This window comes from Macrotis lagotis, chromosome 6, assembly GCF_037893015.1.
Source record: "Macrotis lagotis isolate mMagLag1 chromosome 6, bilby.v1.9.chrom.fasta, whole genome shotgun sequence".
NCBI classification, from domain to species: domain Eukaryota; kingdom Metazoa; phylum Chordata; class Mammalia; order Peramelemorphia; family Peramelidae; genus Macrotis; species Macrotis lagotis.
In genome coordinates this window covers 55,696,690-55,715,875 of record NC_133663.1, presented here as the reverse complement: position 1 = coordinate 55,715,875, position 19,186 = coordinate 55,696,690, and the positions used below count along the sequence as shown (strand labels likewise).

The 19,186-nt window shown below is 39.6% G+C and overlaps 1 protein-coding gene across 1 annotated transcript in view; it reads right to left on the bottom strand.

Moving 5' to 3' along the window:
* Positions 1-15,964, bottom strand: part of DNER (delta/notch like EGF repeat containing) — a 345,353-nt gene extending 329,389 nt beyond the window's left edge. Inside the window, exon 1 of the mRNA XM_074191208.1 lies at positions 15,674-15,964. Coding sequence (XP_074047309.1) covers positions 15,674-15,949 — 276 coding nt within the window. The 5' untranslated portion in view covers positions 15,950-15,964. The remainder of the gene's footprint in view (positions 1-15,673) is intronic.
* Between the last annotated feature and the right edge of the window lie 3,222 nt (positions 15,965-19,186).

The following is a 19,186-nucleotide window of genomic DNA, read 5'->3' as shown; positions in this document are numbered from 1 at the left end:
TTCTCATTTATAAGAGTAGTTAGAAGGAACATATATAGACAGGGCACAGGAAGGAGCAGAATATAATAAATAGTATAATATAGTAAAAAGATGGAGTCAATAGGTAATAAAGGAAAAGTACTGGAAGGAAGAGAAAGGAGAGGAAGAAGGGGCTAAGATATTTCACATAAGAGTCAAGAAAAAGCTTTTACAATGGAGTGAAACAGAGGGAAGATAAGGGGGAAAGAGTGAGCCTTCATTCTCATCAATAATGTCTCAGAGAGGAAATAAGATACACGCTAATAGGGTATAGAAATCTATCTTACCCTAGAGAAAAATGAGAAGAAAGGGATGGGATAAGGGGAATGGGGGGAGGGAAGGAGGAGTAGGTGATAGAAGAGAAGGAGATCATGGGAGAGGGTACTCAGATACAACACACTTTTGCACAGGGACAGGATGAAAGGAGAGAGAGAATGGAATAGATTAGAGTGGGGAGGAATAGAGTGGAGGGAAATACAGCTAGTGATAGCAACTATGGGAAAAATATTGAAGCAACTTCTTTGGTGGACTTATGATAAAGAAGGCAACTCACCTCAGAGACAGAGTCATTGGAATCTGAACAGATTGAAGTACATTTTTGTCTCACTATTCTTGAGGTTTCTCATCTTTTTGGGGGGAGAGGAGGGTTCACATAAGATTATTGTAACAATATAAAATAAATAAACCAAAAAAAGAAAGAAAGACCAGGGCTCAAATCCCAAGCATGACCCTTAACTATTTTTACAAAGTCAAGTGACTTAAATTCCCTGAGTCTCCAGCAACTCTATGACATCCATGGGCTGCTCTCAGCACAGGGGAAGGGAGCTCCCACAATGAGACAAATCACAGACACTGATTTGAGCCATTGTCAAATACTGGCATGTCTTCTCCATGATAAGTTTCCTTGTTTAAAAAAACAAAAACTGCTGACACTAAATGTAGATAATGCCTTGAATTATGGATTCTTTCATTCCACAAAGGGTTATCAAGTGGGGACAGCTAAATGACTCAGTGGATAGAGCACTGACCCTAAAGTCAGGAGGACCTGAGTTCAAATCCAGCTCAAACACTTAATAAATACCTAGCTGCACAACCATGGGCAAGTCTCTTAACCCCATTCCCTTGCAAATAGCAAAAAAGAAAAAAAAAGGGTTATTGAGTGGTCATTATATTCATGGCACTATAATAATTAATGTTGGTCTATCAAAGAAGAATATAACAGAACATGATTAATAACTGCACTGGACAAGAGAAGGAACTATGGAATATTAAGGCAGACCAAAACTTACTCTCTTCAATTTTTAAAAGTTGTCTTATGTATTATGTTTTTTCTCTCTAATATTTTTTCCATTTTGATTTGATTCTTCTTTCACAACATGATTAACATAGTTATCCAAGTATAATCTATATTAGAATGTTTTCTGTCGGGGGGGAGGGAAAAATGTGAAACAAAATCTTGCAAAAATGATCGTTGAAAATTATCTTTGCATGGATTTGGAAAAATAAATAAAATATTTAATAAAAAAAAAATCCTGCACTGGAGACTTAAAAATGTTTCAATAGGTATAAAAATTCTCTCAAGTCCAACTATTATGCACATACCCAGAACTGAACTTCAGAATTTGAAGATTCATTGTTTGGGGTGGGGAGAGAGATATATGCAAGGACTTAAAAGTCGTACGGTTAAAAAAGAGTACAGAGAAGGGAAAGATAGAATGGACATTTATGAAGCAGATATATATCAAGCACTTTACAAATTTTAAATTATTTCATCTTCAAAACAACCCTGGGAGGGGTATCCCTTCTTTGCAACTGAGAAAACTGAGGCAGACAATGGTTAAATGACTTGTGCAGAGTTATACAGTAAGGAAGTAACCGAGGCTGGATTTGAACTCTAGATGCATCAGGCCAGTGGGACTGACCTGGAAGTTCAGGGTGGGATTTCATCAGGTTCATCAGATATAAAAGTTAACAGCAGAGAAGTTTATAATCAATCAGTTTGTAAAGTTACCAACAAAGAAATTTATAATCAATTAATAAGCATTTATGAAGTATTTATGTATCAGGTACTATGCCAAACGAAAGGGATAAAATAGAAAACTATGACACACCCTTGTCCTCAGGAAGTTTCCATTCACACTCTCCCTGAGCCAACTCCAGCTCCCAATTTTCAGAGTCAAATTGAACCTAGGAACCCTCCAAATGACAATTGGGCCTGATCCAACTACTGGGGAGATCTCTAAAGATATCTCCAAACTGAAACTATGGGCCGGCATAACCAATGGTCAAAAGGAACATTCCGACCTACAGTTGGCCATGTTCTGAGTCCCTAAAGAAAAGCTGGGTTCTATGTGGTGGCCATCTAGTAGCTATGTCCCTTAACCTTAATAAGCACAAGTATATTTGTTCATAAAAGTCAACCATATAAGCTCTGCATTCAATCACAAAAGCCAGCTGTCTATTGATGAACATTAACGAATAGAGATGTTCCTTAATGTTTAAACAAAATGAGACAGAGAGAAACAATTCTGGCTAGGCTAACCCTCAGTTTCAGAGCTTTCAACCAAGTTTTGAGCTGTTCAGTCTAACGAAGTTCCGAAAACAAAAAGGAAGCATGCTTTCAAATGACTGGAAGTCACCCCAGGACACAGAAGAAAGAGAGGAAGAATGCTCAGATCAAAGCAATGTAAAAAACACAAATGTATGTTGGAGGTGCAGAGAGGATACCAAGTGTCTTATGACGGTAGGTATTGAGCCAAGACTTTTGACAAATCTCTTGAAACTTTCCAATTACAGATTTATACATCAACTTTATATAAGCTTTTCTTTGAACCCAATAATCTCCAGAATCAAGAATGTATAAGAGATGAGCACCATTACAAAGATAGCTTTTGAACAGTTCTTGAATCTCTCTACTGGAGTTCCTAAAAGAATATTAAAATGAAGATTTTCAGTACTTGATGGGCACGCAATCTGGGCAACATATAACATGTATCATTCAAGTTGGATTATTTATTATATGGTTTAAATGAATTTGATTTAATTTTACAGAAACTGAGCACAGTTAAATTAGATAATTAAGAAAGCCTCACAGCATCATTTATTATAAGCCCTATCAGTAATTTTACCCAGCTCTCCAAATTGAGAGAGTGAGAAGGGATCCAATGGAAAGAATTCTGAATCTGGAAGGAAAACTCAACAAACTTAATCTCTACTACTACTGGGGTGACTCAGGAAAAGTCACTTATTTCTCCTGGGCAGCAAACAAATAACTGCTCAAGGTCCTCCAGTTCTAAATCTATGACTTAATGATTTAGGTTCAAAACTCACCTCTTTTACTACCTGTGGGACCATGGCCAAGTCATCTAGCCAGTCTGAGCTCCATTTCCTCATCTGCAAAATGGTACCCACCCAAATCTCCTACTGTCTGTCCCAGGGTTCCCACTACAGAATCTCAGCTGATGTCTAGGTTAATTGATAAAGAAAATTTGAGTTAAACCTAAATGATCCCCAAAAGAACTTTGTATATTAAGATAACCTCAATGACCAAAAGAGTGAAAACAAAGGAATTTCAGGGAAATGTAGTGACTTAGTTGAGAAGGTGCATTTTGTGGTTGTCTGTGCTGCTTGGGAAAGGTCACTCATAATGCTACTTTTGAGTGAATAAAATGTTTAAAAAGCTAACTGAGATAAAATCAATTTAGTGATTTTTTAAGTGGCTGTCAATATCATTTTAATCCTATTAAGGATGATTACAATAATTATAATTATTTTCTCAAGCAATAGAAATAAGTGCAACTTTCCTTCAGTTGACTCAATTAAAAATCTCTGCCTTCTTTAAAAAAAAAAAAAAGACAAACACACACCACAAATTACTTCTATCCAGCTGGATCTGTTTATTTTGGGTCTCAAAGAAATGCTAATATTAGTTCTCATCACTGTCTTTCCCTCTACTGTTATTCTTCTCTAGACTGAAAGAAATTAATTTGTGAAAATGAAAACAAAATGACTAGGGGAAAAATCCTTCTTTGAGAGAAGTAATCTAGAAACCTTGAACTACAAAATAAAACAAGGAGATTAAAGTATGAGGGAGCTTGACTCCGATGAATGATTAAAACTGTTCTCTTTTTCTGGAGAAGGAAAAACACAAGGGTTGAGTAAGCTTTCTTCTTTCAAGACTCAGCTATTCATCCATAACTATCAGTAAGTATAGTAAGCATCCAGTGGTCATTTAAACACACTCAAGTGAGTCTGATCATTTTTGCAAAACATGAAAGAAAGTAAGTTAATTCCAGAAAGAAGAATGATACAAAGTAGGAAATGGGTGCTTTTTAAATGATCCACCAAAATAATCACAGTAAATCAAGATAAACTGAAAATGCTGTAGTAGAATTTAAACAATTTCAGCCAATACTGCTTCAAGTCAGTTGGGTCTCTCTAAGATCAAGTCAACCAAGTCTAATCCTTCTTTCTATGACAGTTTTTTCAATTCTTTAAGACAACAATCTTGTTTCCCCAGGCTTCTCTTTTCTAGACAAAACACTTCTCTTTCCCTAGTTGTTTCAGCTGAATCTCTTATGCTATGAACCAGTATATTTCAGTGATCTTGACTGCCTTCCTCTGAAAGCCCCATCCATCTTTTCTATTCAGTTTCCGATTAAGCCCTAAGTCTTAAAATTTGGACTTTGTACAACAGTGTTGGAATGGGTTCTAGTCTCAGCCCTGCCACAGTGATCTTAGGGCAGGTTACTTGGCCACTCATGTTGTTGGCCTTTCATCTGTAAAGTGAAAGGATGGGGACCAAGAGGATCTCTAAGGACCCTTACAGCTCTGGGTTCTAGAATTCTATGATTCTCCCCACTTAAAACACATGGTATCAAGGATGGAGCCAAGATGGTGGAGAGAAGCCAGGAAATTCCCTGAGCTCTTTTCAGTTTCCCTCAAAAATAACTTTAAATCAAGCCTCTAAACAAATTCTGGAATTAAAAAAAAAATCTACAAAAAGATAGAGTGGAGCAATTTACCAGTTTAAAACACAAAAAGATGGGGTGGTTAGGTGATGCAGTGGATAGAGCTCCGGTCCTGGAGTTAGGAGGACCTAGGAGTTCAAATCTGACCTCATATACTTAATAATTCCCATCTGTGTGACCTTGGGCAAGTCACTTAACCACATAGCCTTGCAAAAAATTTTTTAAAAAATTTTTAAAGTAATACACAAAAAGAAGTCCAATTTGGATGAACAGTATTTTATTTTTTAAATGAATTTATTTTGACAACTACATGTAATGATAGTTTTCAGCAATCGTTTTTTGTAATGCTTTGAGTTTCACATTTTTCTCTCTCTCTCTCCCTTCCCTCCCCCTCCCCTTAACAGTGCACAAATATAGGTTACAGTATTTCCTTTTTTATAGTAATCAATGAATAGTTAAATAAAAGGTAGTGCATTCATATAAAGGAATGCTATAATGCTACTGACAGAGAAGTTGGCAGGAAATCTAAAAAGACCTTTGTGTAATAACACAATTAAAAAAAGAAAAACCAGAAAAAAATGAAATACACATTCACACTGGTCAAATAAGAAATTAAAAGAGAATGAAAGGATAAACAAATCTTCATGAGAACTTTATAGAGTACGGAATTGCAATTTATAATAGATTATGTTAAAAATAATTTAAATAGACACTGAGCAAGTTTAGTTGGTCATATCCATTTAAATGATAAACTTTTATAAAACTTTTCTAAGTATTTTTATTCAAAGAAAACATTTCCAGATATTGATTCAATTAAGGGCACACTTCCTAATTTTTTTTAAAGCAATATGTATTTTCATATTCTAATATTGTATAATCCTTTACTTTTTTTAACCAACCCTCTTACTGAAGGTTAGAGAAAAAATTAACAATAAACAAAAAAGGGTATTTATTGGTCACATAATAGGCTCTATATAGCTATAAGATATACATGAAAATTTAAAACAATAAAAAAAAGATTTTACATAATAACCTGGCTGCCCTAGTTCCCTATTTTGTTGTCTTGATTAATCAATACTCCCTTGCCCTTTCCTTTTTTCCCAGATAAGAGATTATGAATTTATTTTTTGAAAAACTTTTACTTTTATTTTATTATTTTTTCCAATTAATAAATATTTCTTTTGTTTCCTTCTCACTCCTCACCTCCCTTCCGACACACACACACACACACACACACACACACACACACACACACACACACACAGACACACACACAAATACATAAAAAAGAAAAAGAAATTATCATAATAAATACCATCATTAGTCAAAGCAAATTCCTACACTGGCCACATCCAAAAATTTATATCTCAATCTACATTTTAAGTCTCTCTTTCAGGAGGTGGACAACATGGACTTCATCTTCATTCTTCTCAAATCATGGTTTGTCATTACATTGAGTTGTAAAGTCTTTCAGGTTATCCTTTTATAATATTGCCTGTCACTATATAAATGTTTCTCCTTGTTCTACTCATTTTACTCTATCAATTCATGAAATATTCCCATGTTCTTCTAAAACTACCTAGTTCTTCAAAATTATAGCACAATAATATTTCTTTATATTTATATCGCATAATTAGTTTAATCATTCCCCAATACGTAGGCATTCCATCAATTTCCAATATTTTGCTACCACAAAAAAAGAGCTGCTATAAATATTTTTATAAATATGCACCTTTTTCTTTTTTGATCTCTTTGGGGTCCATATTTAGTGGTGGTGCTATCACTGGGCCCAAGGAATATACACACTTCAGTGATTTTTTTTAGTATCAAATTGCTTTCCAGAATGGATTGAACAATTCACAGTTCTACTAAGAGTGCATCACGTGCCTGTTTATCTGCAACCCCTCCAGCACTTGTGATTTTCTTTGCCATCTTTGCAAATCTGAGGTGGGCTCTGAGATTTGGTTCAATTTGTATTACTTTTATTATTAATATCATGGAACCTTTTTTTTATTTGACTGTTAATAGCTTGAATTTCTTCCTCTGAAAACTACCTGCTCAGATCTCTATGCTATTTCTTGAGAAATGGTTCATTATTATAAACTGGAATCAGTTCCCAATATTCTTGTATTAATTTAATATTAACATTATTGATTCTATTACATCATTATCTTATGCATTTGTACACATTTTCTATATATATAATATGTAATAATTTTCTATATATAATAGTTTTCAGAGAACTCTCAATAACATGTCCATATTTATCATCATAAAATCTCATAGAGATGGATAGAAGAGGTATTTTTTACAGATTTTACAAATTAGGAAAGTATTTTCCAGAAGTCAAATGTCTTTCCTCAAGTAACAAATAAGTGGCAAAGATAAAAGATAACATCCCATTTTTGTCAAAATTCCAGCTCTCCCTACCACCATCCGGTCCTGGAAGAATAATCTACTCCATTCTCTTTTTTATTCCAGTGAAAGGTATATCACTCTACATCTTAACCTTTGCTTCCATTCATCATACCTGTAACTCCCCAAATCACCACTATTATGTCTTGTCTTCCCCTCATTAGAAATAGTTTTGCCTGGTTACTAGTGAGGCAATCTCAGAAGGAAGAAGATAGGGATTCAAGTCTCACCTCTGACAGTGACTATGTGACTCTCTGATGTCTGGGAAATTCTTTAAGATCGTAAAAGGGAAATGATGTGCTAATGTGCTAATTCCAATGAAATCACAAGTCAATCCCCTATCCCAATTTAAAATATAGAGTGACTAGAGAGCTGCTCTTGGGTTTGGGAAGACCAAGGCTCAAATCCATTTAAAACATAGACTGAACCTCTAACCTTAGTCCAGTCATTTAACCACTGAGTATCCACTGACTGAGTTTAGACAATTCTAAATTACCCAAAAGATGCTGTTCTGGAAGGGTAAAAGGGCTCTCCTCACTTAAAGGTTCCTATGCTAATGAAATTATATACCTAGTCCCTCTTGCTGAGGATATCTGTAGCCCTTGATTTAGCACATTATAAAGGAAAAAATAACTATAAAGCACTTTGCACATTAAATGCTATAGAAATATTAGCTATTGTTATTTCTCTCAAAAAATGCTTTTTCATTTATTCAATTCATATAAATGAATTTTATGTATATAAATATATAAATTTTAATATATAATGATGTGCAATTATATAAGTGCTTTACTATATTACATCATTTTATCCTCAAGTCAACCTTGCAAGAGTTATTGATATTGTAATCCTCTTTTTGTAGCTGTGGAAATGAGCTCAAAGTGGTTAAGTGACCTGCCCAAAGTGATACAACTAGTGTCTGGGGTGAGATTTCAACCTGTTTTTCCAACTCCAAGTTCAACATTCTTCCCTATCTAATACACCTGGGATTCCTGCTAGTATCATATTGACTTAGAAAACCACAAATTAACATTATATATGTTGCATTATATTTTTTATTTTGCTAGATACTTCCCAATCACATTTTCATATGATTCCTACTTTACAGAGAAGTGTTAGAGACCACACATCTCTGCACCATACCAGACTGATTCTCAACATCCAGTTACACTGAACCAGAAGCTGCAGGACATCTCAGCTCTAATTTTGGCTTAGTCATTAACAAGCTATCTCATTTTTAACATATCAAATGCCTTTTCAATGGGTAGGGAGAGGTGGGGAAGAGGAGAGAATTTCAAATTTTTAATAACCAATAATTCATTTATTGAAGGGAGAAGTCCCTTCTGTTTACAAAAAATTTTGTCTCTCAGTTTTCCAAAATGTAATAGTGTGTTCAGATATCTATAAATACTCTTAGCCGCTATTTTGGCTAGCATAACTCAACTCAAAACAATTTCATTTAAAGCACATGCCTTTGTTGCATCCTTAGAAAGGAGAGAGAGAGAGAGAGAGAGAGAGAGAGAGAGAGAGAGAGAGAGAGAGAAGAAAGGAGGGAGAGGGAGAAAGGTAGGTCCTTTCTTCCTCCAATAAAAAATTTGTAGGTCCTTTCTTCCTCCAATAAAAAAAAATTGACACATTTTCATTATCATCCTAAAAGACAGCATACCTATAGAAATCTAATTTAAAAAATAGTATCTGCTCTCTCAATTAATGCTTGAATTCTTGGCAACAAAATGTTTCATGAAGATAAAATAAACTTTACAAACAATATAATACAGATTTCAATAATCAGAACTTTGAGAGATTCTGTACTTTTCAATAGAACAATTAACATCCCACCCATCCCAGAAAATGCATCTTCAAATAGGAGCTAAACAGAAACAAAGACAAATTTGACAGGAAATAAAGAGGCAGAAGTTGGTTGTAGAAAACATCAGGAATGCTGGCCTCTTTTCTTTGGTATTAGTTTATTTTTTTAATTACAAAATTTCTTTCAGCTAAGATGTTTAATTGCAAACACCTTGGTTTCTGTATCAAAAAAAGATGTACTTACTGTCTTTATAAATTAGTTGAAAGGGTTTTTCAGCTGGAAAGAACCTTAGGGATGATCAAATCTAGGCTCTTCATTTTACAGATGAAGCTCAGAAATGTTAATACTTTATTTGCTTAGGATTTGGCCAAGCAGAATCTAGAACTCAGGTCCCCAGACTCTTCTGATACACTCTTTTACCTTTTACCTTTTGGATCAATTACATGCTACACTTTGATTTTGGTTCAGATCTGTGATTCCATCAATATAAGGAACTTCTGTCATATAAACTCTCTCCATCTGTGTAGATTAGCAACTTGTATGAAATATATAATCTTGAGTGAATCCAAGCAATCAAAAAGCATTTCTTAATTTATTACCATATGCCAGTTGCCTTGAGTCACATAGACAAGTACATATTAGTGGCAAGACTTAATTAAACCCAGGTCTTCCTATGAACTCAAGAGTTGAGCCAGAGCTCTTTGCCTCCTGAGTCTCAAAGACAACACAGTCCATTAGCTTTTTTCCAAAAGTACATCAAAATACTCATTCCTAATAATTCCATCCCATAAAACAAAAGTTCAGCTATCTTATTACTTGTTTCAAACATAACATCTATTTAAACACTATATTTTCCTATAGGATTTAGAGCTAGCAAAACCCTTGAAATCATAGAGCCCTAAGCCACAAGGCCAGTTTACTATAGCAAGACAGGTGTTCAAGCTTGCATCTGCTCACCCCAACTTCCTTTTATATGACTATCATAGTGCCTCCTGTACCTTGGACAAATTATTTCCCATCTCTAGGCCTCAGTTTTCTATCTGAAAAAAGTTGTTAATAACATCTTCCCCCAAATATTTCACAAGATTGTTGTGAGGATCATATGACAATTTTTGAGAAAGCATAAATCAAACAACATTTATTTAACTCTTACTAAGAGTCAGAAACTAGGTGCTGGAGATAAAAAAGACAAAAATGAAATAATTCTGCTCTCAAGAGGCTTATATTCTACTGGGAAAGACAACTTGTATATACATATATATGTATATATATGTATATATATATTTGTGTGTGTTTATCTCTTTGTTCATTTATTATTTATAAACACATCAGTAAGTATAGGAAAACTCTATAGTAAGATAAGGACTAGTTCTGCTATTAAATTAGTAGAAAAGATTTCCTCCATAGTAATAGGCAGGTTGGCACACTGAGAGACTTCCAGAATTATGTAGAAAGAGGAAGGAGCAGGTTCATTGACTGAGTCCAGGGTCATAGAATGAGGATGTATCAGGGTTGGGTCTGGAAAGCCGGTCTTCCCAACTCTGAGGTTCCCCTCTCTATCTATTATGCCACATTGTCTTTCTAATACATGAAATTTTTTTAAATGGTGTGGAGGGAGGAAGGCACTAGAAAATTGGGATGGGGGGAATATGAAAGATTTGAAGTAAAAGAGGAAGCTTAGACAGAATTTTAAAGGAAAGATGTTGAAGAAATTATGGTGAGTACATTCTGGGTTGAAAAACAGGACAAAGATTACAAGACAGAAATGGGAGTGTCATATATAAAGAACAGTCATGAGAGCAGTTTAATTGGACCTTAATGTTTCAGAAGGGAAGGAATGTACAGAAGTAAGACCAGTAAGTTGGAGTGGTGATCAACCACAATTCTAGAGAGCTCATGGTGAAACTTGCTCCCCACTCCCTGACAGGGAAGTCATAAATTCAGTGTATAGACTAAAATGTATATTTTCTGGACACAGCCAATATGGAAATTTGTTTTGCTTGGTTATGTTTGTCTGTTACAAGGATTTTATTATTCTTCCTTTTTTTCAAGTTTTGGGGAAAGATGAGAGGGAGAAAGCAAATAGGTTTTTGTTTATTGAAAAATCTTAAATTTAATGTAAAGGGGCTAGATTGCAAAGATCTTCAAAAGCTAAACAGAGGAGTGTAATATATGATCCTAAGAGGCAACAGGATGCCAAGAAAAGGAGTTGAGAGAACAATATGGTTAGACCTGTCATTCAAGGAAACCTCTTTGGCAGTGGCATGAAGTATGTATTGGAAAGAGGAGAAGCTTAAGGAAGGAAGAGCAATTAGAAAACCTATTGAGATAATAAAGACCATACACCATCAATATGTCATTACTCATAGTACTATTATTTGTCTTTCCAATTATTTCAGTTTAAAGCTCTTTAAATACTGTTAAATATTTATTGGATGATTTGGTAGTAGAAGCTTAAGCCCTATTTCAGCAACCACATCCTTTTTCAATGGTTAATACTCCCTTTCCTTGTTTGCATTAGTCTGTCAGTCATTTAATCAATAAATATTTTTAAGCACTTACTATATTCTGAGAAAGTACTAAACATTGAGTAACAAACATCATACCCATCCTCAAAGAGCTTACATTCTAATATGGGACAAGACATGTAAATAAATAATTCAATACAAGATATTTGGAGTAAAGGGTAACCTTAAAGAAGACAACTTTGATGATGTTTGTCATTCATTCTCAAAGAAGTCCATAACAACAGAGAGGCGATGCCATGACAAGCACATGAAATGGATTTGAATGAGGTTGTGCTATGCCAAGTCACCAACTTCACTTTCTCTTCTACAGTCATCTGGACATAGTCCTGGCTATGAGGCAATCAGAATTAAGTAACTTGCCCAAGGTCACACCTCTAATAAGTGACAAGTGTCTGAGACTGGATTCAAACTCCTGTTCTCCTGACTCCAAGGACAATGCTCTATCCACTGCACCACATTAGGTTGTCCTCTGGGGACAACTTTAGCATCTAGGGAGAACCTAGAACTGGAGATGAGTAGATTCTGGACTGGGGAATAGTTAGGACAAAGATGACAAGACAGTAAATGAGACTGTCATGTATAAAGAACAATCATGAGAGTAGTTTAACAGGACCTTATTATTTCAGAAAAGGAGTAATGTACAACAGTAAGACTGGAGTAGTGATCCAATTTTTTTAAAGGTAGTTTTTTCAGTCTTGAAGGAAGCAAAAAGGAATCTTAAGAGGCAGAGAGGAAGGGTAAAAGTATCAGGAAGATAACCAATGTAAAGGCAAAAAGAAGGGAGGTGAGAAGGAAAAGTGTAAATAGAAGACTGGAAAGGTAGGGAGGAATTTAAATGCTACCAAAGGATCTTATATGTGATACTGGAGTGACCCAAAGATCACCCAGTAGGAGAATAAAATGGTCAAATTTACAATTTGGGAAAATCACTTTGTCAACTGAGTGGAAGATGGATTGGAGTGAGGAGACATGGGAGACAAAGAAACCAATTGACAGTGATGGCTATGTGAGGAAAGAGAAGGGATGGATGGATGGAAAATAAATTATAGAGAAAAATTACAAGCTCTAGCAATGGGTATGTTGGATGAGGGAGAATGGGAAATCAAAGATTATTCCAAGGCTGTGAATCTTTGAAGTGTCCTTTCTAATGAAGTTATTAAGGAAAAGAAAAAAAGGAAAGGGGAAGAAATGAAAATAAAATAGATATCCTTAGGTCTTACTGCAATAAGATAAAATTTAGATAAACATGCAATAAGAAAATCTAGATAATCAAAAATTGAGTATTTATGAGTAATTAGTAACTAGATAACATTTACAAGATATTTTTGGTAATGAAGTAAAAGCCAAATTCCAAATATACAAAAACAAAATCTGTTAAAATTGCAATTCCCATGTCTTTAAGACTTTCATATAGCTTTCTATCCCCAGTTCCTCTTCCCTAACCCATATGAATTTGAAGTATTCGCCACAATTCTTACATGTGCAAAAAGATATGTTGCCCCATATCATTTCTATAACTAAAATATGACATCATAGATCAGAGATATTTTAGAACTGATGATTCTTGGAGATCATGTATGATCTATGACTATTTTAATCTAGACTAATTCTCTCTATCTTAAACCATCATTTTAGACATAATGAAAATGTTTGTGCTTCTTTACTGGCCATGGTTAAGAAGTATTAAGCCCTGGATTCAAGTCATACCACTGATCCTCAGTAACCGATCAACCATGGTCAAGTCAAGCAATTTCTTCAGGCTCTAAATTGCAGCTGAATTGTTGATTTGCACCAAAGAAATTCCCAGACTGAGATTCCCCCTTCCCTCTTTCCACCACCACAAATAGCTTGTTTTAAAAGTCGCCCCAAACCATAATGACCATAACATACTCGTAAAGAAAACAGATAAGTCATTATCAGTGAGGGCTCCAGATAAATTATGTGAAATTAAAGAAAAAAACTAAAATTTGTCTTCAGTATCTCCATGTATGTGTTTTCCTTTGACTTGAGCTGACACAAATGCCCCATTTAGCTTCCCACTGTTGCCCCCCACTGAGAAAGTGACTGAGGCTTCTTACAGGTAGAACACAGCCCCTGAAAAAATGAATAACTTTCCCTTTCAGTTTTTGAATTCAGTAGGAATAGCTGAGAAAAACTAAACAGCTGCAGCCGCTCAATTCATTAAGTGGCAAAGCAGTTGAAATTAGTTCTTAATCCATTTCGTTTCATTTTAACCAAGTCCCTCTATTCATTTGTGGTTCTCTTAAATTTTCCAAAAGTTGGATTTGAGAGCTCTGTTCTAATGATTAGGGATTGGAAGGACAGATAATAGTTACAACAAAAACCCAGTGGCAAGTCATAGCAGGAGGAGGGAATAAATGAACGTCTTTTCCACCAGAATTACAGCTCCATGAACATAGGGAAAAACGACAACCTTGAGACAAATTACCTTCATGTTGACAGCTGTCCTAAAAAAGGACCTCTAAATAAAACTAAGCATCATTCATCAAGGTCAATAGACTTGATCCCATGTTTATTTCATGTGACCTCCTCCCCCTTGAGGAAATGGGGGTGAGAGTGTGAGAGTTCTACACACACACACACACACACACACACACACACAAACACGGCTGGTTTGATCATTTTTTTAGCAGTTTCCCATCGACAATCTTTCATTAATTAAATTCATCCAAAGCCACTCTCTTCAGGTCTACATGCAATGTGGAAAGGTTGTGTCCTTGGATTTTCCAATAGGAACCCAAGGATAGTTCACATCTAATTAGTTTAAATGAATCCTATGATCACAGAAGAGCCTCTTTTCTCCTCAAGGGCATCAGATTCATTTTCCTACCCTTGCTGGTGGCTTAGGGCTTCTCTACTAACTAGTCAGAGTCCAGGCACTGGATTTCCTTATGGCGAGAACCCAAAGCTGCTTTTTGGCTGGGGCTGACATTTCAGCCTTTGTATTTATGTATTATCTCCAGATTTTCCCGGCGACTGAGATCAGAAAGCTCCTTTCCATCCTCTTGTGTCAATAGTCAATGAGAGAAGATTTTCTTTGATTAATACTTCATTGGTAGAGATGTCGTCTTGTGGCTGCCCCCCAAAACCAAAGAGTTTGACTCGTATTTCACCTCTTTAGATCTGCCTGTATATGCCAGCTCCCTCTAAGGCAGGTTCACGCCGACATCGCGCTCACTGCACTTGCCTTCTAATACAAGTCGCCTAAGGGTTTTTTCTGAAATGAAGTCCAGGAAAACGCAAGTGCCGGGATCGCCTAAGACAGCGGCTCCGGCTCCTGCCAGCTGCAGCGCACGGTCTGCCTGTTGGAGCCCATCCCTGAAGGGGAAGCAAAGTTCTCTCAACCTCAGCCAACAGCCCAAGTGGGAGAGCCCGGCCCGGGAAGGCGAGAGCAGGAGCAGCTGTCGAGGGGGTGAGCGCGGCTCCTTTGGGGAACAGCATCCACCGTAAATGTTTAATGAGAAAAGAAGCCGGCCACCTCGGTAAGTCTATAGGGCCTGAAGCGCTTCGGCAGCGTCCGAGCAACACCTGAGCCCCAAGCTCGCGCCCTCCTCGCCCCCGGGAGCCGGGGAGCCGGCTTGCACGATGCACGGCCAAGCCGGGGGGCGGCAGGAGGTGAGGGGGGCACGAGAAGTCAGTGCAAGTGAGGGGGGCACGGACGCGGCAGCCGGCGGGGGGGGGGGGGCAGAGGCGCGGAGCCAGGAGAGGGGCCAGGCTGGGCAGGTGCCCGGGAGCGACGTGGTGCGCCCGCACATCGCATCCCAGAGACACGGAGCCACCTGCCCCCGAAAGATGGAGGGAGTGGCGCTGAGGGGGAGCCAGAAGCGGCCCGGGCGGCGAGGAGAGGGGGGGACGGACAGACAGACAGACAGAACAGGGGGGCCGGGGGGGGGGGGGTCGGCCGGCCTCACCTGGCAGTTGCTGCCCGCGGTCCCGGAGGGGCAGGTGCAGAGGTAGCCCGGCCCGGGGGGCCCGGGGTCGGCCACGCAGGTGCCGTTGTTGGCGCAGGGCTGCGGCGCGCAGGGGTCCGGGCGGGGCGCGGCCGGGCCGAGCGGGAGGGCCCGGGACAGCCCCGGACTCAGCAGCAGCAGCAGCAGCCCGGGCAGCACCGGCCTGCCCACCGGCAGCGGGGCGGTGGGCAGGGGGGGCAGCAGGCGGCGGCGGCGGGGGCGCCGGGGCGGCAGCATGGCCCGGAGAGGAGCGCGGGGGGCTGCGGGGCCGGGCTGCGGGGCCGGGCTGCGGGGCCGGGCTGCGGGGCCGGGCTGCGGGGCCGGGCTGCGGGGCCGGGCTGCGGGGCCGGGCTGCGGGGCCGGGCTGAGGCTGGAGGCGGCAGCAGCAGTGCCCGCTCGCCCGCTGCCTTCTTTGCAGCTGCGGGATCCGCGGTTCCCCGGGCAACGCGCGGGCGGGGCCTGCGGGGCGGGGCCAGGGGAGGAGGGCGGGGCCCCGGGCTGGGGGGCTCGGCCGGCGCCCCCACCCCCGGCCCCGCCCGCCGGGGCCCCGGCCCCGCGCCTCTCCCTTCCCCTTGGGGGGCTGAAAGTGCGTGTGGCTGGGGAAGGGCAGGGGCGGGGCCCCGAGGAAGGGGGGCTGGGGAGGGGCCGGGCCCGGGAGCCCCCGGAGGGGCGCCGCTAGGGCCCGGGACGCGCCCCCTCGGCCGGGCCCCGGAGGGCCGGCCCGGGCCGCCGCAGGTGGTTGCGCCCCGTCCCGGAAAGGGGTCGGCTCTGCGCGCCCGAGCCCCCCGGGGTGCCGGCGGGGCCCGCGGCCTCCCCCAGAGCCCCCGCGGGCGCCGGAGCAGGCGGGGGGAGGCTTGGCGCAGAATCCGTGTGTACCACTGCGGAGGCCAGCCTTACCTCATCCGCGGGTGCCACCCCGCGCCCCCCTCCCCCACCGCGTGCCACCCAGGAGCCCCGGGCCTGGCAGAGGCGCGAGAGCAGCCGGGCCCGCGTCGCTGTCTCTGGCTGGCCCCCTCTGGTCTTCTCCTTCTGCCCCTTCTTCTTCTTCTTCTTCTTCTTCTTCTTCTTCTTCTTCTTCTTCTTCTTCTTCTTCTTCTTCTTCTTCTTCTTCTTCTTCTTCTTCTTCTTCTTCTTCTTCTTTATCTTCCTCTCTCCCTCTCTCCGCTCCCTTTTTCTCACTTTCTCTCTTCTACCCCTTTCTCTTTTTCTTTCTCTCCCTCTCTCTCATTCTCTCTTCCCCTCTCTTTATCTCTCTCCCTCTCTCTTTCTCTCTCTTTCTCCTTTCTCTTTCTCCCATTTCCTTTTTTCTCACTGTTTTCTCTCCCATTCTCTGTCTGTCTGTCCGTCTGTCTCTCCCCTCTTTCTTTCTCTCTTCCTTTCTCTCCCTCTCCTTTCTGTCTTTCCCTTTCACTCATCAGAATCTGAGGTGGGAACAGGAGCAAAGCCAGACTTGGAAAGCAGCAACTTAGAAATCCTGGTTCTCGATATCTCTACTAGTTTAAAAAAAATTGTTTTTAAGTCAGCCCCTTATTGTGGAAGGCAAGAGGCATCAAAGTAGCTTTTCTGCTTTCACCTGCCTTAGGGAAACTTCAAAATCTGAGGAGTAACAACATAGACGCTATTTGTATTGCAGGGTTTTCCCCCCAGAACCTTCCACCACCCCTTCTCCATCTACATGGCTACATATAACTCTCCAATTGCAGCAGAGGAGAAAGAACCCACAAGCCCATGGGGGGGGGGATCCCTAAAATCTTGACCAGATTTTCTATGGAAAACAAAAGACTTCCAAAATAATAGAGATACTATGGATGAGGGAGAGGATGCTGGCCCAACCTGGATGTAGATAAATATGCTCAGGAATAAGAATATTACTCTTAGAATATTAGAAGCCTACTTAGAAGCCCATGAATGACTTTAGCCTATCTGGGGATGTTAGAAAGAAGAAACAAATCTTTCATTTTACATTGAGGAAACTGAGGCCCAAGAAAACAGTAACTTATCTAAGGTTACATTGCTAACTGCCAGAGCCCTTCCCTAACACTCTTAATTCCTTTGCCTTCCCTCCGTTAATCATGTCCTATTTATGCTTCATATAGCTTGCCATATATATATATATATATAAACATATATATATATATATATATATATATATGTTTATCTTTCCCCCAACAGATTTGTCTTTCCCCCCATCTATATGTCTACCTTTTTTGTATCGCCCAGTGTTTGGTAAATGCCTAGCAACAGCAGCAGCTTAATAAGTGTTTCTCTTATTGATTGATTGAATCTTATCATTTTCTGAAGTTAGACGGAGAGTTCTTTCCATCCCTATTCCCATTCCATAGATGTCTAGCAAGTCAGTAAAGTCTTCATTCCAATGCAAATATCCTAGCCTCTCTTAATCTTATCTTAACCAATATTTGGTATCTTGCAGACAGCAGTTAAAATCCTTGTCACGACTTGCTTAAAGAAGCTGAAACCTAGCTAGGTTTGTATTCAGTTGGAGGAATCCCTAGATCCGTGCTTCCAAGTGGAACAGAACAGGCTCATATTTTCCTTTGCATCTGACTTTTATCCCCGACTTCATCAGCTTTAAAGGTTTCCATTTCTGTGCCACCTTAGCACCCTCTGCTGGTCATATTCTGACCATTCACATACTATTTTTCTCTCCCTCTGAGACATCTGGGAATCTCACACGGACCTATATGGAAGAACTATTACTTTTTAACCTTTCTCTCTGCTACATGCTGACCCAACTTCTGCCACGCCCATCCCATGACACATATATGTTCTGTATCCCTCCTCTCCATATATTGACGACCTTGGGGCCTGCCATATCCAAAAGGGTATAGACTGAAGTAAATCCTCACCCACCCATCTTTACCTCAAACAACTCTTTACCATGGAACTTAACCCTTTAAAACCCCAGGGGAGTTCAGTCCATCAATGCAATAATCAGGGCACCTGCAACAGAGAATACTATCTGTATCCAGAGAAAGAACTGTGGAGTTTAAACAAAGACCAAAGTCTATCACCTTCCTTTTTTTTTTTTTTGTACTCTATAATTTTGCTATCTCTAATACTTTATTTTCTCCTCAAGGATATGATTTCTCTCTCAACACATTCAATTTCAATCAATGTATAACATGAAAACAGTGTAAAGATTATCAGACTACCTTCTGTGGGGGGAGGGAAGGAAGGGGGGAATTGTAAAATTCAAAACCTTACAAAAATGATAGGTAGAAACAACTATTGTATATAATTGGAAAACAAATAAAATATTAATTATTAATTAGAAACAAACAAATCGAAGTGAGTAGTTTCATTTTTTGACTTTTTCAGATACAAAGACTTCTGTAGTCTCTGAACAAAGATTACAAGTAAAACACATCTATTTTGTCTTTTTCTTTATTTTTTTATTTGGTTTTTGCAAGGTAGGGAAGTTAAGTGACTTGCCCAAGGTCCATACAACTAGAT